Source organism: Mustela nivalis, assembly GCF_964662115.1.
Source record: "Mustela nivalis genome assembly, chromosome: 7".
Lineage (NCBI taxonomy): Eukaryota > Metazoa > Chordata > Mammalia > Carnivora > Mustelidae > Mustela > Mustela nivalis.
Window position 1 is genome coordinate 24,604,682 of NC_139026.1, and position 20,480 is coordinate 24,625,161.

At 40.4% G+C, this 20,480-nt stretch overlaps 1 protein-coding gene across 3 annotated transcripts in view; it reads left to right on the forward strand.

Annotated features, from left to right (window-relative positions):
* The window catches only part of FGD6 (FYVE, RhoGEF and PH domain containing 6), a 125,498-nt gene that overhangs the window by 83,800 nt on the left and 21,218 nt on the right, over window positions 1-20,480 (forward strand). For all 3 annotated transcript variants that reach the window (XM_082739264.1, XM_082739266.1, XM_082739265.1), the window contains exons 9-14: window positions 11,722-11,772; window positions 13,120-13,178; window positions 13,262-13,333; window positions 14,041-14,109; window positions 14,643-14,726; window positions 15,747-15,826. In XM_082739264.1, the coding sequence (XP_082595390.1) occupies window positions 11,722-11,772; window positions 13,120-13,178; window positions 13,262-13,333; window positions 14,041-14,109; window positions 14,643-14,726; window positions 15,747-15,826 (415 nt within the window). The remainder of the gene's footprint in view (window positions 1-11,721; window positions 11,773-13,119; window positions 13,179-13,261; window positions 13,334-14,040; window positions 14,110-14,642; window positions 14,727-15,746; window positions 15,827-20,480) is intronic.

A 20,480-nucleotide genomic window follows, 5' to 3' on the forward strand; every position in this document is an offset into this window, starting at 1 on the left:
CAACTTTTTAAAGATTTATTTTTTATTTATTTGACAGACAGAGGTCACAGGCAGGCAGAGCGAGAGAGGAAGGGAAGCAGGCTCCCTGCTGAGCAGAGAGCCCAATGCGGGGCTCGATCCCAGGACCATGACCTGAGCCAAAGGCAGAGGCCCAACCCACTGAGCCACCCAGGTGTCCCTAACCCGCCTTTTTAAACTCAAGCCAGATTGTGGCAGTATCTTCCTTCTGGTTGCACTAACCTCCTTTTTTTTTTTTTTTTTTTAAGATTTTATTTGGCAGGGAGAGTGAGAGAGCAGAGCAGCAGAGGGAGAGGGAGAAGCAGGCTCCCCACTGAACAGGGAGCCCAATGTGGGGCTTGATCCCAGGACTCTGGGATCATGACCTGAGCTGAAGGCAGTCGCTTAACCAACTGAGCCACCCAGGCGCCCTGGTTGAGCTACCTCTTATCACCGCCACTACCCCTGGCACATTGTCCCTTCATCTCTTTACCAAGGACACTAAAAGGAAAAACATACTCCTCCCGTGTTTTCTTTTTACTCACACAGCACCATCATTCTCACAATACTGACACCAGATGTTTAGTTTTGTCGTCCCACACCAGGCAGTTCTCTTTGACACCAGCAAGGTGTCCTACAATTTGATTCAATTCTACCATGATCTACCAGGAAATAGTGTCAGGCTCCAGGGAGTTAAGGGCTCAGTCCCATGACTGCCCCCCTGCAAACTTCACATGCCATTCATAAGTCCCAGGCTGTCCCCTGTAATTTCTGATCAACCAGCTATAAATCTGGGCTCTCCTGATCCCTTCCTTGGGTTTGATAATTTGCTAGAATGGCTCATAGAACTCACAGTAACAGTTACTTGCATTTTCTGGCTCATCACAAAAGGATAGGATGAAGGTTACAAGTGAACATCTAGATGGAAGAGATACATAGGGCAAGGTATGTGGAGGAGATCTGGGAGCGTCTCTGCCCTCTCTGAACACCAGTCTCCCAGCACCTCCACGTGTTCAGCAACCAGAAGCTCTAAACTGTGTACTTGGGGACGTTTATGGAGGCTCCGTCACGTGGTCATTATCCAGCATTAACTCCACTTCTAGTCTTCTCCCCTTCCTGTGGAGTGGAGAATGGGGCTAAGTTGCAAGTTTGTAATCATGGCTTGAACTTTCTGGTGACCAGCCCTTACCTGGGAGCGATTCAGGAGCCCACCCAGACTCGCCTCATCAGAACAAAAGGCATTCCTTTCTCCTAAGAAGTTCCCTGAGATTTAGTTCTGTCAGAGCTAGGGTCAGAGGCCAAATGTTAGGACAAAAGGTACTCCTCCTGCTCTTATCACTTACAAAATTCCAAGGGTTTTAGGAGCTCTACACCAGGAATTGGGAGCAGAGGCCAATACATATTTTTTCTGTTGTCTCACAGACCTTCTTTTATTTTGCTTATTAGGAAGGTTGAAAACTTACTCTCCCTACCATAATGGGAGATACGTGTCATTTGTCTAAACCCAGAGAATGTGCAACACCAAGAGTAAACCGTAATGTAAACCATGGGCTTTGAGGGGCTTGTGTTGTGTTATCCATTCTCACAAATATACCACTCTGGTGGGAGATACTGATAGTGGGGAAAGCTGTGCAAATCTTGGGAAGGGGGTATATGGGAAATCTCTATGTCTTCCTCTCAGTTTTGCTGTGAACATAAAATCACTCTAAGAAAAATAAAGTCTTAATTTACAGGGGTGGGGGGAACCTTATTTTTCACTATGAGGGCCATAGGTTATAACCTAGAATTTCCCAAACCTTGTTTTCCTTTGTTCTAGCTGTAGTAGTTTTCTTTCTTTCTTTTTCTTTTTTTTTTTTAATATTTTATTTGACAGTGAGGATGGGTAGGCAGAGTAGCAGGCAAAGAGAGAAGAAGTAGGCTCTCCACTGAATAGAAAGCCTAACACAGGGCTTGATCCCGGGACCCTGGGATCATGACCTGAGCCGAAGGCAGATGCTTGACTGATTAAGCCACCCAGGTGCCCCTAATGTAGTGTTTTAATGTAGCTTAAATGTAGTTTTTATAGCACACTGGTGTGGCTCAGTAAGTTAAGCATCTGCCTTCAGCTCAGGTTATGATCCCAGGGTTCTAGGATAGAGGCCCATATCGGGCTATCTGCTCTGTGGGGGGCTCTGCTTTTCCCTCTCCTTCTGCCTGCTTCTTTCCCTCTGCCTGCTTCTCTCCCTGCTTGTGTGCACACTCTCTTCTCTGTCAAATAAATAAATAAAATCATTTTTTTTTAAAGTAGTTTTTTTACTCTCTCTTGAAACCTGTCCTCAAGGCCAGATTCTTTCTTTCATTAATCACCACATGGGCTGACCTTGAGCTGGACACCTGTATACACTGGCAAACACCAAAGGTGCTCATGTAGTCCTCCTCTTTAGGGCCACACCCAGCCACTCACGCTTCCACCAAAGCCGCCTTCCTTCCTCTTCTTAAGTCCTGAAAATTAAACTGATCTCATCACTTGCTTGAGTGAGTATATTTTGAGGATTTGTTTTTATAAGGGTCACCTTTTTTCTTTAAAGGTATCTTTTGTGCCTTTTAAAAAATATATAAGTATTATAAAAACAAAGTCCTTCTTTATCTTCTGCCATCCAGAGATGACTAGCATAGATCTTTAGATCTTTTTTATCTCTATGTTATAGGCAAGATAAATTTTTTCAACAACAAAAAACGCTTTTATTTGTGGAAAGTTAGACACTGGTGTTGGAAAAAGTTGAACCAGTAAGGATCATGTCGAGAAAATAAAATGAAAAACACATAATTTAAAAATTCCTCTGAAATATCTTTTCCATTTCTATATTTAGGGGGGAAAACAGTCCTTTGAACTTTGATTAAATTTGGATCAGGTAGTTTTCTTTGATCTTGTTCAAAATATTTATGTTATAAGTGACTAACGACATATTACTTTTCCTGTAATCTTTGCCTTCAGTCTGGGATGGTATTAACTCCCTCTAGGTTTTAGAAATCCAGGATTTCCCATGTTGGTAGAAAATGGGATATTAAAAACATCTGTTAGAGTGTTCTGAAGCTATTAATTTGAGCTATGAATGGACTAATAAGATTCAAGAAAAGGTCAGAATCATATTAGTGTATGACTTTTTTAAAAATCCTTACTGAAAAATGAAACTTGTGCTGTAGCATTTGTTTTCTAAACCAGAGCTAATTATCTATAGCAAAAGTCATTCTAACACTTTCCCTAGGGCAGAACTTGGTGGAAGGTAGGGCTGTCCCAAGCACCAGCCAAGGAATTTCTTTTCTGAAGGACCCAAAGACCCTGATGTAAGCCAGTTCCATCCATGTGACATGGGAGGGTGATGATACTCAGAATTCCCTTTGTTATTAGGTGAGCTCTTGTTTCTGTTGCAATTAATTTTTTCAAAGACTTTTTATTTATTTATTTTTGCGAGAGAGAGAGAGAAAGCGAGAGCAAGTAGGCACAAAGGGCGGTAGGGGCAGAAGGGGAAGCAGACTCCCTGCTGATAAGGGAACCCAATGTGGGGGACCCTGGGATCATGACCTGAGCTGAAAGCAGATGAGTAACTGACTGAGCCACACCGGTGCCCCTGTTGCAATTAATTTTTAACTGTAGTTGTGAACAAGGTATTTTGAGGGATGATACTTAATAAATTATATCCATGAAATATTTTGGTGCTGTGGAAATATTTAATACTATGGAAAGACTTTAGGATATAAGCATGTCTTATCTGCCTGATCTATTCAGTTATACTTTTTAAATGTAATCTCACTTTCTCTATAGAACAGAGGTTCTTAACCTTTGTGTTTCTTTCTATTTTTTTTTTTTTTAATTTCTTTTCAGCGTAACAGTATTCATTGTTTTTGCACCACACCCAGTGCTCCATGCAGTCGGTGCCCTCTCTAATACCCACCGTCTGGTTCCCCCAACCAGTTCTAAACCTTTTTTGTGCCTCGATTCCCGTGGCAATCTGGAGAGGCCTATGGATCCCTTAGAATAATTTTTTAAGTAACAGGATAAAATACATAAGACTAAATGGAAACCAGTTGGCCTGAAATGCAGTTATTAAAATAGTTTGAAAGTATTACATAGTAATACATGGGCTGCTTTAGTAATGTATTAAATTAGAAGATCCGGTGGTGGATCTAAAAACTCCCATGACTTAGATATAGTGGTGATGGTAAACAAAATTTTGAGAAATTTGCAACATCTATAATGTGATATAAAAAAATGTATGCCTTCTCTGGTGGTAAAGTCACTGATATCATTGATGATATGCTGGTTTGTTCCCTACATTCATAATGTAAGGAAATTCTGTATTTCACTTAGAGGTTAGTGAAAATATTATTTTGTGTGTGTGCTTTGCCTATCCCGGGCTGCAGATCCCCAGAATCATACCCATAGGCATACCTACAAAGCCGTTCTTTTCCCAATTCTCTTTGTACATTTAACTCAGATTCCCTGCATGTAGCTGAATGCCTCTGTTGCTGGGACTTGCCTCGCTAAAGATCTAGCAAGCTGACAGTATTGCTGAAGAGTTTTCCTCTTAAGTGTTTGTCAGAGTCATGGGCTTGCATCAGGAACTGTTCTACTTGAGGAAACACTGATATTCAGTCAAATTTGAATTCACTTTGGTGTTTATATTTGCTTTATTCTTCTCTTGTCTGTTCTTTGGGGAGTAAAATAAAATATATTTATCTCCCTAAACCTAAATTTGCTCTTTGTTTACCAACAAAGAGGTGGTAAGAACCAAATATGGATAAGAACCTCCTTAAGTGGGGATTGACTATGCCAAGACTGAGTCTGAGCCAGTCTAAGTGACCTGCTTGGTGATGACCACGTAGTAAATACAATAATAATTGTGTCGTTTCCTGCTAGGATATAGAAGCTTTATGAGCGGGAAACCTTTTCCTGGGATACCCGGGTGGCTCAGTCAGTTACGCCTCGGCCTTCGGCTCAGGTCGTGATCCTCGGGATGGAGTCGCACCTCAGGCATCTTGTTCAGTGAAGAGTCTGCTTCTCCCTCTGCCTGCTGCTCCCCCTGCTTGTGCGTGTGTGCACTCTCTCTCTCCTTCTGACAAAACAGATAAATAAAACATCAACAATTAAAAATGCATAGTACCATTGCAAGAATAGACCTATTGATTGAAAAATAATAATTTTTATTCTATTATTAGAATAGGGAGGTGACTTTAAAAACACCCTATTTATAAGAATCTAATGTATGACAAAGTAGGAAGTGTAAGACGGTAAGAAAAAAAAAAGACTATTGAATAACCTATTAAAATTTGAAAAAGTTAAGATTCATATGTCAGTAGATACACTAAAAATCAAAACTAAATGTAAATAGGCAGAGCACAGAGGATTTTTAGGGCAGGGAAAATACTCGGTTTGATAACATCAAGATGGGTATGTGTCATTTTATCTTTGTCCAGACGTCTAGAATGTACAACCCAACTGTGGACTCTGGGTGATAATGAAATGTCAGAAGAGGATCTTCAGCTGTAGTAAATGTACCATTCTGGTGGAGGATGTTGATAATGGAAGAAGCTGTGCATGTTGGGGGGGCAGGAAGTGTGTGGAAAATCTCTGTTCCTTCCCCCAGTTTTATTGTGAATATGAAACTGCTCTTAAAATAAAAAGTCTTAATTAAAGTGAAAACTAAATATAAAGCAGTAAACTCTAGTAAAAACAGGGAAAAAAAACCAGAGTGTGTTCTTTATTAAAACTCTAAGCATTAAAAAAAAACCAAAACTCTAAGGATAGAGAAAGGAGGAGACATGATTTTCTAAGCTCAGAAAAATAAAGAAATTATAAAGGAAAATATTGATACTTTTCCACTATTCTAAATAATAAAAACATTATAAAGGCTTAAAATACAATCAAAATTAAAAGATAAACATGCATCAGAAAATATATTAGTAGCAAAAATGAAAAAAATTGCTTTTTCACTAAGAATTTTAAAACTCCCATAGGTATATGACTAAACATAGGAACAAACAGTTTCCTCAGAAAATGCATAATAAATACACAGTATCATCATCTGAATCATAAATCTCAATTAAAACAAGGTTTCAGTTTACTGCTACATCAGTAAAAAAAACTACAATACACATAACTGGATCATTTTGGTGAAATTGATATTCTCATTTATTTATAATATTTTAAATTGGTATATCCCTTTAAGGAAGGTTTCTCATGATAAATATTTACCAGTATTTTTTTTTTAATATTTAAAGATTTTACTTATTTATTTGACAGAGGGAGCACAAGTAGGCAAAGGGGCAGGCAGAGGCAGAGAGAGAAGCAGACTTGCCACCTAGCAGGAAGCCTGATGTGGGGCTCCATCCCAGGACACTGGGATCATGAGCTGAACCAAAGGCAGACGTCTAACCAACTAAACCACCCAGGCACCCCTGCTTATCAGTATTAAAAAAAAAAACCTTTATTCTCACTGATCAGGAAATAGTCTGAACTCTGGAAATAGACAAATATATTAAGATTCTGATCAGTTTACTTATAATTAAAATGATTACACAGTTCATTATTCAGGCCCAGTAACTTTCAAGAGTGCAGTAGGTATACAGCAGTATCATTATGGGCAAATTGGAATATATGGCCTATCTTATTTATAATAGCCAAAACAAGATAACTTTAAAATGACCTAAAAATCTAATACGGTACCTAAGTAGGGAGTAATATATCCCTATCATGGGATAATGTTTAGCTATTCCTGTGGGGGGGGGGAATATGTGGGCTAGAATACTTGAAGTGGGCTATAAAATCCTTCATGTTATTAAAATTAAGTAAAATCAAGGATTTATAAAAACAGAAGGAAATACTTTTAAATCATAATAGTTATTTTTTAAAAGATTTTCTTTATTTACTTGACAGAGAGAGAGAGATCACAAGTAGGCAGAGAGGCAGGCAGAGACAGAGGGGGGAAGCAGGCTCCCTGCTGAGCAGAGAGCCTGATGCCATGCCATGCGTGGCTCTATCCCAAGACCCTGAGATCACAACCCGAGCTGAAGGCAGAGGCTTAATCCACTGAGCCACCCAGGCGCCCCCATGATAGTTATTTTAGAGAGATGTGCATAGTTTGAGTTTTCTCCATTATTTAGTTTTCCAAATTTCCTATAATACACTTTAAAATTAAAACAAAAACAAAAAAATGCTTCATAGGGATGCCTGGCTGGCTCAGTCAGTTAAGCATCTGCCTTCAGCTTCAGTCATGACTGCAGGGTCCTGGGATCAAGTCCCGTAGTGGGCTCCCTCCGAGGTGGGGAGCCTGCTCCTCCCTCTGCCTCCTATTCTCCTTGCTTGTGCTCTCTTTTTCTGACAAACAAATAAAATCTTAAAAAATATATATGCTTCTTAATGAATTAGAATGTTAATCATTACAGTTTTCCAGTCTGGTCTTTTTTTTTTAAGATTTTATTTATTTGACAGACAGAGATCACAAGTAGGCAGAGAGAGAGGAAGGGAGGCAGGTTTCCCTGATGAGCAGAGAGCCCGATGCAGGGCTCAATCCCAGGACCCTGGAACCATGACCCGAACCGAAAGCAGAGGCTTTAACTCTTTGAGCCACCCAGGCGCCCCCGCCTTACTTTCTTCTACGTATGAGGATGTTGACACACAGAAATGCTACAGGGCATGGCCAAAGTCCCCTGCCTTGGCTAAAGGTAGCTGGATGGTTAAGAATCTATCCTCTCACTCCCAGTTAGGGCTCTTGACCACTTCCTCAGGCTGCTTTGAAGATGGCAGCAGTGTGTCTTGCAATGTGACACCTGGCCTTTATGTTTGGTGTTTAACATAATCTGTACTTTGTTTCAGAAGTCAGGCTTGTTCTTAGTTGCTTCTTTTAAAATTTGAATCTTTGGCAAAGATGCTTATTGACTAGACTTACTTTTCTCTGGATCCCATAATTCTGGATGTGTCACTGATCTCATTACATATTGAAGAAGGAAAGAAGAAATGTGGGGAATACAAAGCAAGACACATCCTCAAATTCAAAACTCTGGACTTTGGAACGTTATTGTCCAGTATGCTCATTTCCTCTGTGCCCTGCCACCAACCGTTTCTCAGCACGCCGTCCAGGAATCTGGCAGATTGTTGTTGAATTAATGTCCCAGAATCCCACAGATGACTCATTTTTAGGAAAGGTTAATGTAGTTCTGAACAGTTTTCTGCTTAAAGTTGATTATTTTTTGATTAGGTAAGCAGGGTGATAAGACTTACTAAGACCCTACATATATATATATATACATTCATGGAACTTAGACCTCTCATAAAATATAGTATTTGCTATGCCCTTATTCTTTTACTCTGGGCCTCATATATGACAACAAAGTTAACTTGCATATCTCTTGAGGCACATGCTGTGTTTTGCTTAATTTTGTGCTTCTAATGGTGATAATAGGGTTAATTAACTTATTAATCAACGGTGCCACCTGGTGGCCAGAAAGTACATTTTATGGTACCCATGCTCGCTGCCGTCAACTTTTTTTTTTCCTTTACTATGAACAACCTTAACAGCATTTGAAGCATTTTTTATTAGTGAAGTTTTAAAAAATGCCTAGTTTGGTTTGGCAGAAGCAGGAAAGTCATGGAATACTGTTAAGTCTAATATGGCACATCGAAATGACTACTGTGTTGTCACTGTTTCTCGGGAAACTCATCCAGGATACTAGGTTCTAAATGGTACAAAGTAAGAATTCCCTATGACTCACACAAGCGTGTCTGTCTAGTCTCTGTTCCTGGGCTTCACCTGGGTTATAGCAGTCACTGGGGCAGCTGGTGGTTTCAGTGCTCCTCCCGTCTGACTCAGAGGCCGATTGGTCACATTCTTCTCATTCTGCAGTTAAGGCACTGAGTGATTCTGAACTGAGAGGGGTCTTGTCTTCCTGCAAAAGGTGGAAGTTCTCAAAACGATATCCTGTATCAGGGTGCCCTGCCAATAGGGCACCTCCTTGGTTAAAAGCGTGATTTTGCAACATGTTAGTGGTGGGGTTTCCAATCAGCCAATTTTGTATTTCCACTCTGTTCCTGAAAGTTCAGGATGGCAGGCAGCAGCTGAACTTGAGCTCAGGGAACGAAAATGAAACTCAGGCTTATCAGACTCAGCCCCATGATTCTGAGGTCAGTATTTCCTAATACGGACATCTTCCACAGAGCTCTCTTGGTTTAGAGAAACATGCCCGTTTGCTTGGGTATACTTCTCTATTAAAGAACAAAAGTCAAAGACAAAGTAGGAACTTGACATGAATCTGATACTTAGGTAAATTTGCTTTCCTTTCCACAGTCTTCACCTGACCAGAAGCTTTAAGGAACATCACTTTTGATCAAGGAGACAGCCTAGATATGAAGAACATGTAAGAGGAGTAGGTTTTTCTCCTTAGCCCTATCACTTGCATAGAAAAGTTAAATATTTGGACTCACCGAACATGGCTTATAAATGGATTGCATTCCGAGTGGGGTCAGAGTGAGATTAGGTTAATTTAACATCTCCAGGTGAAGCAAAGTCATCTAAGTGTAAAGAGGGCATTTTGTTAATTTTTGTGGTTTTCTTATCCATGTGATTGGTAGCATACTGTCCAACTTGTGCATTCAGATTGTTTTAAGAACTGAATTGCTAGTGATGGTCTCTGGCAAGATGAAACTTATTCCATGGTACACAGAAACTCCATGTCCTCATACGCAGTGTCTCTCCAGGGCTTGTTGCCAGTGGTGGATATTTACAGACTAGACTCATACAGGTTCTTGTATCACTGTCTCAAAGATGTACAGAGTTTCAACAGTGGGTGTGTGTGTGTGATCTATTGAGTTTAAATAGCTGACACTAACACCCAAGTTTTCCTTTGTGTCTTTGAGCATGACTTCATCAATCCATGCATGAAATTACACCTGTTCCATAATGCTGCTGAATGGAGATTGATTCTGATAAAAATGCAGTCTCTTGCTGTACCTTTCCTCTTTTTATTTTCTCAACTTCCACTGGCATTAGGATTGCTTTCAGCCTTTATTGCCTTTGACCCAAACACAATCCTGGTCTAAGAAAATTATTTATATTTTTATCCATTAAGCATTTCTTGTCCCATGTATGCAAAGGCCCTCACTAAGGGCTAAGAATCAGATATGGGTCCTGCCCACAAGGAGCTTTGAGTCTCATGAGAAAATGATAGAAGATATAAAGTAACTACTGTGTAATCTATTTTTCAAAGGGAGAGAATATTTCTTTCAAATGGAAAGTTTGAAAAGAGGGGAGGAATTTGAGATGAACCTTGAAATACAGGAGTATTTTTTTTTAAGGATTTTATTTATTTGACAGACAGAGATCACAAGTAGGCAGAGAAGCAGGCAGAGAGAGGGGCAGAAGCAGGCTCCTCGCTGAGCAGAGAGCCCGACGCAGGGCTCGATCCCAGGACCCTGGGATCATGACCTGAGCCAAAGGCAGAGTCTTTAACCCACTGAGCCACCCAGGTGCCCCCAGGAGTAGAATTTTTATATGCAGAGACAGAGAAAAGGATTCAATCGAAGAGAACATTAGAGACAAAGACAAAACGTATGGAGCCAGGGACCACATGGGAAGCATCTAAGGTATTATGCAGAATCAGACTTTGGTCAGAACAAAAGCGCCTGTGTTAGGTAGTAGAGAAAAAAAAATCAGAAAAGTGAGTGGGGATCATGTAGTTGGGGGGGGGGAATTTAAATTCTAGGTAACAGATTCTGTTTGGGGGGTTTTTGTGTGTGTGGTTTTTGTTTTTTGGGATTTTTTTTGTCAGAATTTGTTTTGAGAGGCAGTGGGAAGCCATCCAACATTTCTCAACAGAGAATGAAATACCTTGAGATTCCATGGCATTCCCTTGGTATTAAAGACATAAAATATAACACAGTGCATTAATTTTTTTTCTCTATTACAAGAATGACTGTATACCATGTAGCTTACTTAAAGACCTTCTTACTTAAAGACCTTCTTCATTTAGACCAGAGTTTCTCAACTGCAGCCCTGTTGACATTCTGGGTCAGATAATTCTTTGTTGTAGGCTGTCCTGTGCGTTTGTAGATTATTTAGCAACATACCTGGCCTGTAGCCACTAGATGCCAGCAGCACCCCCTTTCCCCAGTTGTGACAATCAGAAATGTCTCCAGACATTTCCAGATGTCCCCTGGTGGGCAAATTCACCCCCATTTGAGAACAACTGCTCTAGACTTATGTATTGTATTCCTCTGCAATTCTCTGATCGTTAGACTCCTAGACTGACAAATCCTTTAGGCACTCGGTGTACTGATGCTTAGAATTTTGTACTGGACATACTTCCAATTTGAAATTAAGGCATTTCCTCTGTGTTGGACTAAAAGCACTGAACTGGACATCAGGAGACCTGGATCTCTAGTCCTGGATCTCTAGTCTCTAGCTCTTGCCACAAAGAGGTTGTGGCTCTGCTGAGACCCTATGCTCAGTAACCGATTCCTCTTGAAAATGACCAATGTGACCCCTGCAGTTCTTTCTACCTCTGAGCCTATGTCCTGATTTCAAGTGCATGTCAGGGCTTTATTCTTTTCACATTTTTAGAAAGTTAGCACACATTAAACTAACACATACATAAATCAACAAGACTGATTGAAGTATTGAGTAGGAAAGATGAAATGATTTTTTTCCTTAGTGCTTGATTTTACTAAATATCATATTCCTTTCCCTCTTACAGATTATTTGAAAAATCTTCTAGAGGACTCTGGAGATTACAGAGACACTCAAGGTAAATAACGTTCATGTATTAATTTGTTGCAGAAATTCTTTTATTACAGTTGGCTGGAGGACCCAGCATTGTCTGGAGTGAGGAGGGTTTCTTCTATGCTCAGTCACTCTGTGCCAGTGGTACATTCACCTTCTCTAGATGTCTGTTGCTTTGAAAGCAGGGATTGAACCAGTTGATCTGCAAGGTCATTTCAGGCTTAAAAATCACGAGTCTGTGAAGTGGTCAAACTACACAAATCAGGGATACAGTCTAAAATAGCATATTCTGGGACTGTTTAATGCTGGACAATTGCCTTACCACCTTCTGCCCCTTAGCACTTAAAGCAGCACTTAAAGGAAAACTTCATTATAATACGAGGAACTCACTGACATTCACAGGTTAATCTACTGTGAAGGGTGTGTCTTTCTCTTATATATATATACACGCATATACACAGATTAATTCTGTTCAAGATAGCTGTGTTTCTTTCTATTTATCTCCAAAGTTCCTCTTTCAAATGCTATAGGTATATCCCTGGCTCTAATTTGAAGTCTATGTCCATCCCATTAATTTTTTAAATTTTGGTCACACTTCTTGTGCATACTTTTTATTTTCAGATTATAAAACAGAAGAGGTGTTTTACCCATTTTGTAAAGATTCTTATTTGTTCTCTTAATCATTTTATTTTTACTTCTCTAACATCATCTATTTGCAAGTGTTTCACCTTTCTATTTTCTTTTTTAGAGACAGCATGAGTGGGGGGAGGAGCAGAGGGAGAGGGACAAGCAGACTCTGTGCTGAGAACAGAGCCCAAGTCGGGGCTCAGTCCCATGAGCCCGAGATTATAACTGACCCAAAACCAAGAGTCAGTTCACAAAGTAATGCATGTCATCATCTCAGGCCTAGTAGGCTTCTTTGTGGCATTTCTCCCCTCTCGGGATTAAACTAAGAGAAGGAAGGTAAGCCATGACCCTTTTTCATAGTTTTGGTTTCCTATCCCAGGGTACTTCTCTCCCAAGGCAGTTCATACTGGAATGGTCCTTAACTTCTGGGTGAAGTCCTCTCCTTATCCTTATAAACTTCAACAAGATAATCAAAGCTCAGCACAAAGCAAATCTGACATACTGTTGATACATAATGTCTATAACATCTCCTTTAGAATCTTTCTCGGACTTCTTTTTTTTCCATGAGTCCTGTTTTTTCCTTGCTGTTGTCCTCATCAGACCTCATTGTCTGTATTTCTACCTACTCAGAGTTAACCTTGCTGCTCCTGTGGCACTTCTCACTGTTACAAATTCACTACCTTGCCATCTGGAATTGCTTGATGTTGTAGCCACTGGACTAACCTGATGTTTCTACACATTTCAGATGCCCTTGCTGTCGTTATAGAAGTCGCCAACCACGCCAATGACACCATGAAGCAAGGCGTAAGTATCTTGATTTCAGTGGCTGACAGACTGTTGAACCTGGGGGCCCAGGCCTTCATGTGCTACACCTTGTCTTTCTGTAGGACAACTTTCAGAAGCTTATGCAGATTCAGTACAGCCTAAATGGACACCATGAAATAGTGCAGCCTGGACGGGTAAGTGTTTTAGACTGCCTTTTGCAAATGTAATGTGATGCACTTAGACACCTTTTATAGCTATTTTGCATTTCAGTTATGAAAATAGGTTATTGTTGTTACTCTCCACTGTCTCGATCTGGATCAACTAGGTTCATTCTATCCATTCAAAACATTCATGACTTAAGTCACTGTGACAAAAAGTACAATTCAATGAGGAGAATGGCAAGGGACCCCACAGAGTAACTGATTAAATAAAATCATTTTATTGTATAATACTAACTGACCTCACACAGCTTTAAAGACAACTTCAGTTAAGATCTTGAGTGTAAGAGGGGATTATAAGGGGAGGGAGAAAACTGTATTTTGGTGCTCCTCATAGAGCGCAAAAGTGGCCTAGGGAATGAGTTCAGCAAAATTACAAAATGCAATTGTCAGGACATTGGCTATACTTCAGGATCAAGTACACACTCAGTCAGTTACATTTCAGACCACATAGTACCCTTGGACTGGATTTATGAATACTAGATTTATGAAACTGCCAGCTTGTCCAACTCCTTCAAAGGTTTAAGAAGAAACCATGACTGTAAAAAAGTCACATGGAAATTATGTCCACCCAGCCCTACCGCCAAAAAAAATTCTGGGGAAAGAAAGTTGAAAAACAAATTATATGCATATTGTAGTTGTGTTATGATGGGACTAAATGGGCATTTGTTTGGATGAATCAGGTTTTTCTCAAAGAGGGAACTCTGATGAAGCTGTCTCGGAAAGTCATGCAGCCCCGAGTGTTTTTCCTGGTAAGTGACTGTCTGTGTTTCTGAGCCAGAAGAGGGGATAATTGCCTAATGGAAGGAGACATTTGTATATGACAGATGAGCTTAACACATTCGGAGAGATTTAGTGGGATCTTTGGCTGACTATCTTGCTTACTTGCATTTCAAGTAACGGAAACAAAGTCTTTCATGATGTAGAACCAGAAAATTATTTCCTTTTTGAATTCAGTTTATGTCACTTCTCACTTAGAAAAGTTGATTCCATCATTTATTTAGATTGTAATACTTTAGTGGGATTTAGAATTCAGAAAACATATCTGTTACAGAACTTGGAAGGAAAGCACATGTTCTAGAAATTGCCTTTTTAATCTAATAAAGTATTCTGGGTGGTCATAGTTTATATAAGCAGACATAAGTGTTTTTATTCAGAGAAGTGTTTTTATTCAGAGAACTTTTAATAAGAAAGGAATATTTTTCTTTTATTTCGGTGTCTTATCAGTGTCTTGGTAGCTGACATTTTTGCTTTACTTCATTCTATGAAATATTTCTACTTTCAGTTTAACGATGCCCTGCTGTATACAACACCAATGCAGTCTGGGATGTATAAACTGAACAATATGCTCTCATTGGCTGGAATGAAGGTCTGTGCGTCTGTTAGAAGATGTTTCTTTTCTTAACCCAAATATATTTAGAGACAAAGCCCAAAGATAACTGTCTTTCTTACATACTTGACTTTTCTCTCTCTCCCTATGTTACTGTTTATATGTTTATTTATTCATTCATTAGTCATTTATTTACTTATACATTCATTTATTCATGAGGTGTTTATTGAGAACTATAAACAAAACATGGTAAGACATTTGGTAAAAAATACAAAGATGAGTTGAATCATGATTGTTTTTGTCTCTCCCCACCCTCCACCCCCCCAGAAGCTCAGCAACTAGAGTTGGGAAGATAATAAACCACACATAAATACCTATAAAATAGACAGTAATAAATGTCACTGTGAAGGTACAATTAATGTTTTGGGGAGTCCTGGGGCACCTGGGTGGTTCAGTTGGTTAAGCATCCGACTCTTAGTTTCAGCTCAGGTCATGCGTGGTCTCAGGGTGGTGACATTGAGCCCAGAGTCAGTCTCCGTGCTCAGTGTGGAGTCTGCCTGAGATTCTCTCCCCCTCTCTGCCCTTACCACCCTTCCTCAAATAAAGAAATAAATAAGATCTTTTTAGAAAGAAAAATTGGGGGGGGCGCTCAGAAAATAAGGAGTGTGCAGCTTTCAGTAGGACCTGGTGGAGGAATTGGTAGCAGCTAGGAAACAGGGAGAATTGAGGAAGTCTTTGGAGGAAGAGCCACAAGCCTTAAAGAATAGGTCACATTTGGCCACACTGAGATGCAGGGAAGGCACCTCGTTCCAGGTAGAGGGAGTGAGCAACGGGCTGAAGGTGGGAAAGTTGGGCATGTATATGTATGTATACATATACACATGTGTATGTATATATAGGCATTGAACTCTGGCACACAGAGCAGTTGAAGGAGAGTCATGGTAGATAAAGTTGAGTCTGAAGGTTGGTGGTGGCTGACAGCAGCCAAGGCATTAAGCAGCTTCAGGGAAGAGATTTGCAATAGGCTGAATTTGCTGAAACTGTTTTGCTTTCTTTAAGGTCAGAAAACCCACCCAAGAAGCATATCAGAATGAACTAAAGATTGAAAGTGTAGAACGCTCCTTTATCCTCTCAGCCAGGTAAATTTCTGAAATCTGTGTGAACATTTGCCAGGATTACAGGGTCATACATCTCCAGCACTTCCTACATTTGGGTAAACTGCTAGACCTACTTTTTTTTTTTTTCCTTCTTTTCAGTCCCCAAACCGTGGAGTTTATTCTTGGTTTACCATGTAGGTAAAATGTCTAATTGCTGATCCAACAATGTGTTTGAAGCGCAGAAATAAAAATATTCTGTGAAGAGAATAATAATGCTGAAAAGTGCCTTGCTGATCTTTTCTTTTTTTTTAGTGACTACTTCAAACCTTTTACAATGGCACCTAATGTTTTTAAAGACACCTAGTGCTTTATAATTCACTAGGAAGTTTTCACGTAACATTGAAAGGTCATAACAAACCTACGAGGTAGGTGTCATCTCATTAAAAATGAGGAAGACTAAGTTAGAGAAAAAGTACATTTCTGTCTTCATGGGACATAGCTGGCAAAATCAGGATACAAAAAGAAACTTTTTACTTTTAAATCTGTTGTTATTTATGATACCACGTTGCCTCAAAATGGAACCTGCAGTGACTTATGTGTAAATCAAAATATATTACCATTACATAAAGGAAGTGCCAAGGAAATTAGAAGCTATATGACTCATACAGTTATTGGCCACATGGCCAAAGTGAATGTTTGGCAGGACTTGGCTGAAGAGACACCAGCAGCCACAGCATGTTCACTGCTGGATCGGGATAGCAAGTCTGGGCAGCTCTCAAATCTAACCTTTAATATAAAAATAGTAGCAAACACTTACGTAGCATTTACTTTGTGCCAGGCACTATCCAAAGCACTTTCTATGTGTTCATTCATTAAATCTTCGTAAAAACCTAATGAGGTGAGTTTACTAATTTTATACCCATTTAATGGGTTAAAAAAGCCACCCAGCTATTAAGTGTCAGGGCCAGGATTTGAACCCAGGCAGCCTGCTTCCAGCTGTGTCTATACCAGTAAAATCAATCAGAATTTTTAATAGCAGCTAGAGTCGCAACCGAACCCATTTATTACCTGGGATCAGGCCCAATGCTGAACTTATAATTCATTTTCTCTTTTAATTTCCAAGATAACTAGGAGAGTAGGTGTTGTCTTGATCTTCCAGATGAGAAAAAAAATGCAGGCTCAGGGAAGTTAAATAACACATCCAAGATTATACAGCTAATAGACAATGGAGCTCAATTTTTTTTTAAAGATTTTATTTATTTATTTGATGGATAGAGATCACAAGCAAGCAGAGAGAGAGGGGGAAGCAGGCTCCCTGCTGAGCAGAGAGCCCGATGTGGGGCTCGATCCCAGGACCCCAGGATTATGACCTGAGCCGAAGGCAGAGGCTTTAACCCAATGAGCCACCCAGGTGCCCGTGCAGCTCAAGTTTTAACCGAGGTATATCTGATGGTGAAAGTGATGCTTTCAGCCATTATAATATTGCCTATGTCCATGGATGTCAAGGACTGAGATCTAAATGTCTGGCTTCCCATAATCAGGACAAGAGCAGCCCCCTGGGTCATTGTCACTCTTATGAAATGGAATAGCCACTGCTGCCTAACACCAGATCTTGGGAAGAGAAGACAAATAGGGTTTGTTTGAGGTTTGTTGAAACCATCTACCTGCCAAAGCAAGCAGTTTCTGGGGGGTACCTGAAGCATCCTGTAGATTAATTTTTAGAGAGTATGGTAAACTCTTGGTCACCTGGAACTAGACCTTTTTTTTTTAGTTTGAACAAAAGTACAAGGAACATCAAGCCTGTGTGCATCAGGCTCCTGGCAGATACTTAAGCTTGATTCTTAATATCAAGAAAGTAATTTTTGGGTGCCTGGATGGCTCAGTTAGTTAGGTGTTTGCGATCCCAGGGTCCTGGGATCGAGCTCCACATCGGGCTTCCTGCTGAGAGGGGGGCCTGCTTTTCCCTCTCTTGCTCTTCCTGATTGTGCTCTCTCTCTCTGTCCAATAAATAATTAAAATCTAAAAAAATTTTAGAAAATAAAAAAAAGGAAAGGAAGTGATTTTCAAATATCCAGAGAGAAAGTATCTATAGGAAAGTTAGGTTTTCAGTTGCACTTAAATATCCTAAGTAAAAATATGCTTTGGTAGAAACAAAATTCCATTTTATTAACAATTAAATAATTGAGGAAATGATGGTAAATCCTTCTTTCTTTGGTTGCCATCCAGGTAAATATGTGGATGTCCAGATCAGCCTCTTAGACCTTAGTAAAGTCATTGGAATTTTATATGTGATGGGAAGCCATCTGAGGGTCTTAAGCTAAAAATTGGTGTGATCTTAGGTATATTTTTAGAAGAGGACACTGGTTTCTTTATAGAAAATAGACCATCAGAGATTAGAATAGAAGTTGGGAGACCAGGTAGGAGGCTAGATGATTCTCTCTTGGACTAGAATGGTAAGAAATGGTTGGAATCAAGGAGAGTTAATAGGATTATTGATGGATTGAACTTGGGTTATGCAGGAAAAACAAGAAAACTGGAAAGTTCTCAATAAAGGGAGGGGAAGCTAACACATATTGAATACATCTAGTGTACTATGCTCTTCTTCTGAGCTCACCCCCCCCACCACCACCACCACAGGGAACAGGTACGGTATAATATGTAGGAAGGAGGTGAGAAGGCCTTCTGTGATCTGGGTCCTGTATGCCTCACCAGTCTTATCTCTGTCCATTCTCCCCGTCTGCACCCCCACCAGAGCATGGCATATTCTGCCAGCATGGATCTGCTTGTTCTCCATGCACGCCAGCCTACCTCACTTCCTTCTGCCTTTTGCATAGGCAGCTGCCTGTGCCTGGAATTCATCCCTTCATTCAGTAATATGAAGCGTCTGCTGTAGACCAGGCATTGTGCCAGGCATCAGGATAATGTGGAGAATTAAAAGGGCCCTTCCTTCCCTGACCTTGCATTCTGTTAGGGAAGACATACGCTTAGCAAAATGTCAACACAATCAACTATTATTGTGATTAAGTAGTACACAGGAAAACTACCAGGTGCTATGAGGCTGTAGAACGAGGAACCTTGGACTAACTTTGGTGGAGAAAGGGCAGTCAGGGATAGCTACCTGAAAGACCTGCTGTGTCAGTTGAGTTTAAAAAGATAAGCAGGAGTTGGAGAGCAAGGCAAAGAGGAAAGAGAAAGGCTGCTGGTCATTGGGAATAATGTGTACAAAGTCCCTGAGGTGGAGAGGGCATAGCAAATTCAAAGAACTGAAAGACCAGAATGGCATGAACATAGAGAATAAAAGGGAAAGCCAAGGTAAGCCTGGAGGGACAGGGGAAAGCTGAGGCAGAACTTGTGGATTTGGGACTTGAGCCAAAGAGCCGCAGGAAACCACTGAAAGGCTTGTACAAGGGAATGACGTGATCAGATTGGCCTTTTTAAAAGTTGGTTGCTAGGTGGAAAATGGTTTGGGAGGGGAAGTAAAGGAGATGATTAATCGGACACAGGGTTGAGACCCAGAGGTATTAAAAGCAAGTCTCTGACTGGTACACTGTGCCAGGTAGTGCCAGGCCATTCCCTGTGACGGGAAACGCCAGGAGAGGAGCAGCGTTGGGGGAAGAGTCAGGAATTTAGTTTCAGATGTGCATATCAAATATGAGGTCCCTATCAATCATGAAGCCATCAGGGCGCCTGGGTGGCTCAATCGGTTGAGCATCCAGCTCTTGATTTCAGCTCAGGTCTTGATCTCAGGATCTGAGTTCAAGCCCCAAGTTGGGCTCCAGGCTGGGCATGAAGCCTAAGTTTTAAAAAAAGAAAAGAAAAAAATGGAGCCATCAATGAGACAGTGCCTGTAAGGATCTTGAGGTCCGAAGGGAGCCCAGACATCGCATATATTTGGGAGTCATGAGCTTAGAGAAGATAACCAAAGCTGGGAGGCCAGACACCGGTGCACAGAGACACTACAAGGTTCTCTGTCGAACTCCTCAGTTCTTCCAGTCCTAACATACTCATTCCCTGTGCAGAGCTTTCCCTGCTGCCTAAATAACATAATTTACTATTTCTTTGTTTCTTGTCTACCTTACCTTTATTGTATCATGCAGTAGGTACTTGCTTTTGTGTCTCACCTCAATTAGAGATGAGCCCTTATAAGTGGTGTGTTTTGTATGTGCTTAGTTTCATGGCTTAGTCCTTGCCCTCAGAAGTCTCTCACTAAATGTAACTCATGAATTGAAATGAGTGGTGTGGTGTGGCCTTTAGACCTCAGAATAGCATTCCACAGTTATACAAGGAGTAAATAGTGTGGCAACATCTAACATGCCAGCAATCCCTGCTACTGGAGGTCTTTTGGAATGCATCCCAATCAATGGGAGAATGGGGCTTATATAATACAAATTTGCTTTCTGGATAATGCACACATTCCATAAAGAAAAGAATACTGGTTTAACTGTATTTTAAGTGGGTTTAACTGAAGAAGGTGCTGATTCTTCTAACTGTGCTACAAAAGAAGACTTAGCATGTCTCCACTCAAAACTGCAGGCAAATGTGTGTGGTCTGTGAGAAATGTGTTATCAAGAGCTGGTAAACATTGTTTTGGCAGATCCCCACACAAGAGAGAGCCAGGAATGATTAAATGAAAGAACAGCATATGTGACATGATTTGCACAGTCAAATCACATTCCACATGCTCCCAGGGCTCCAG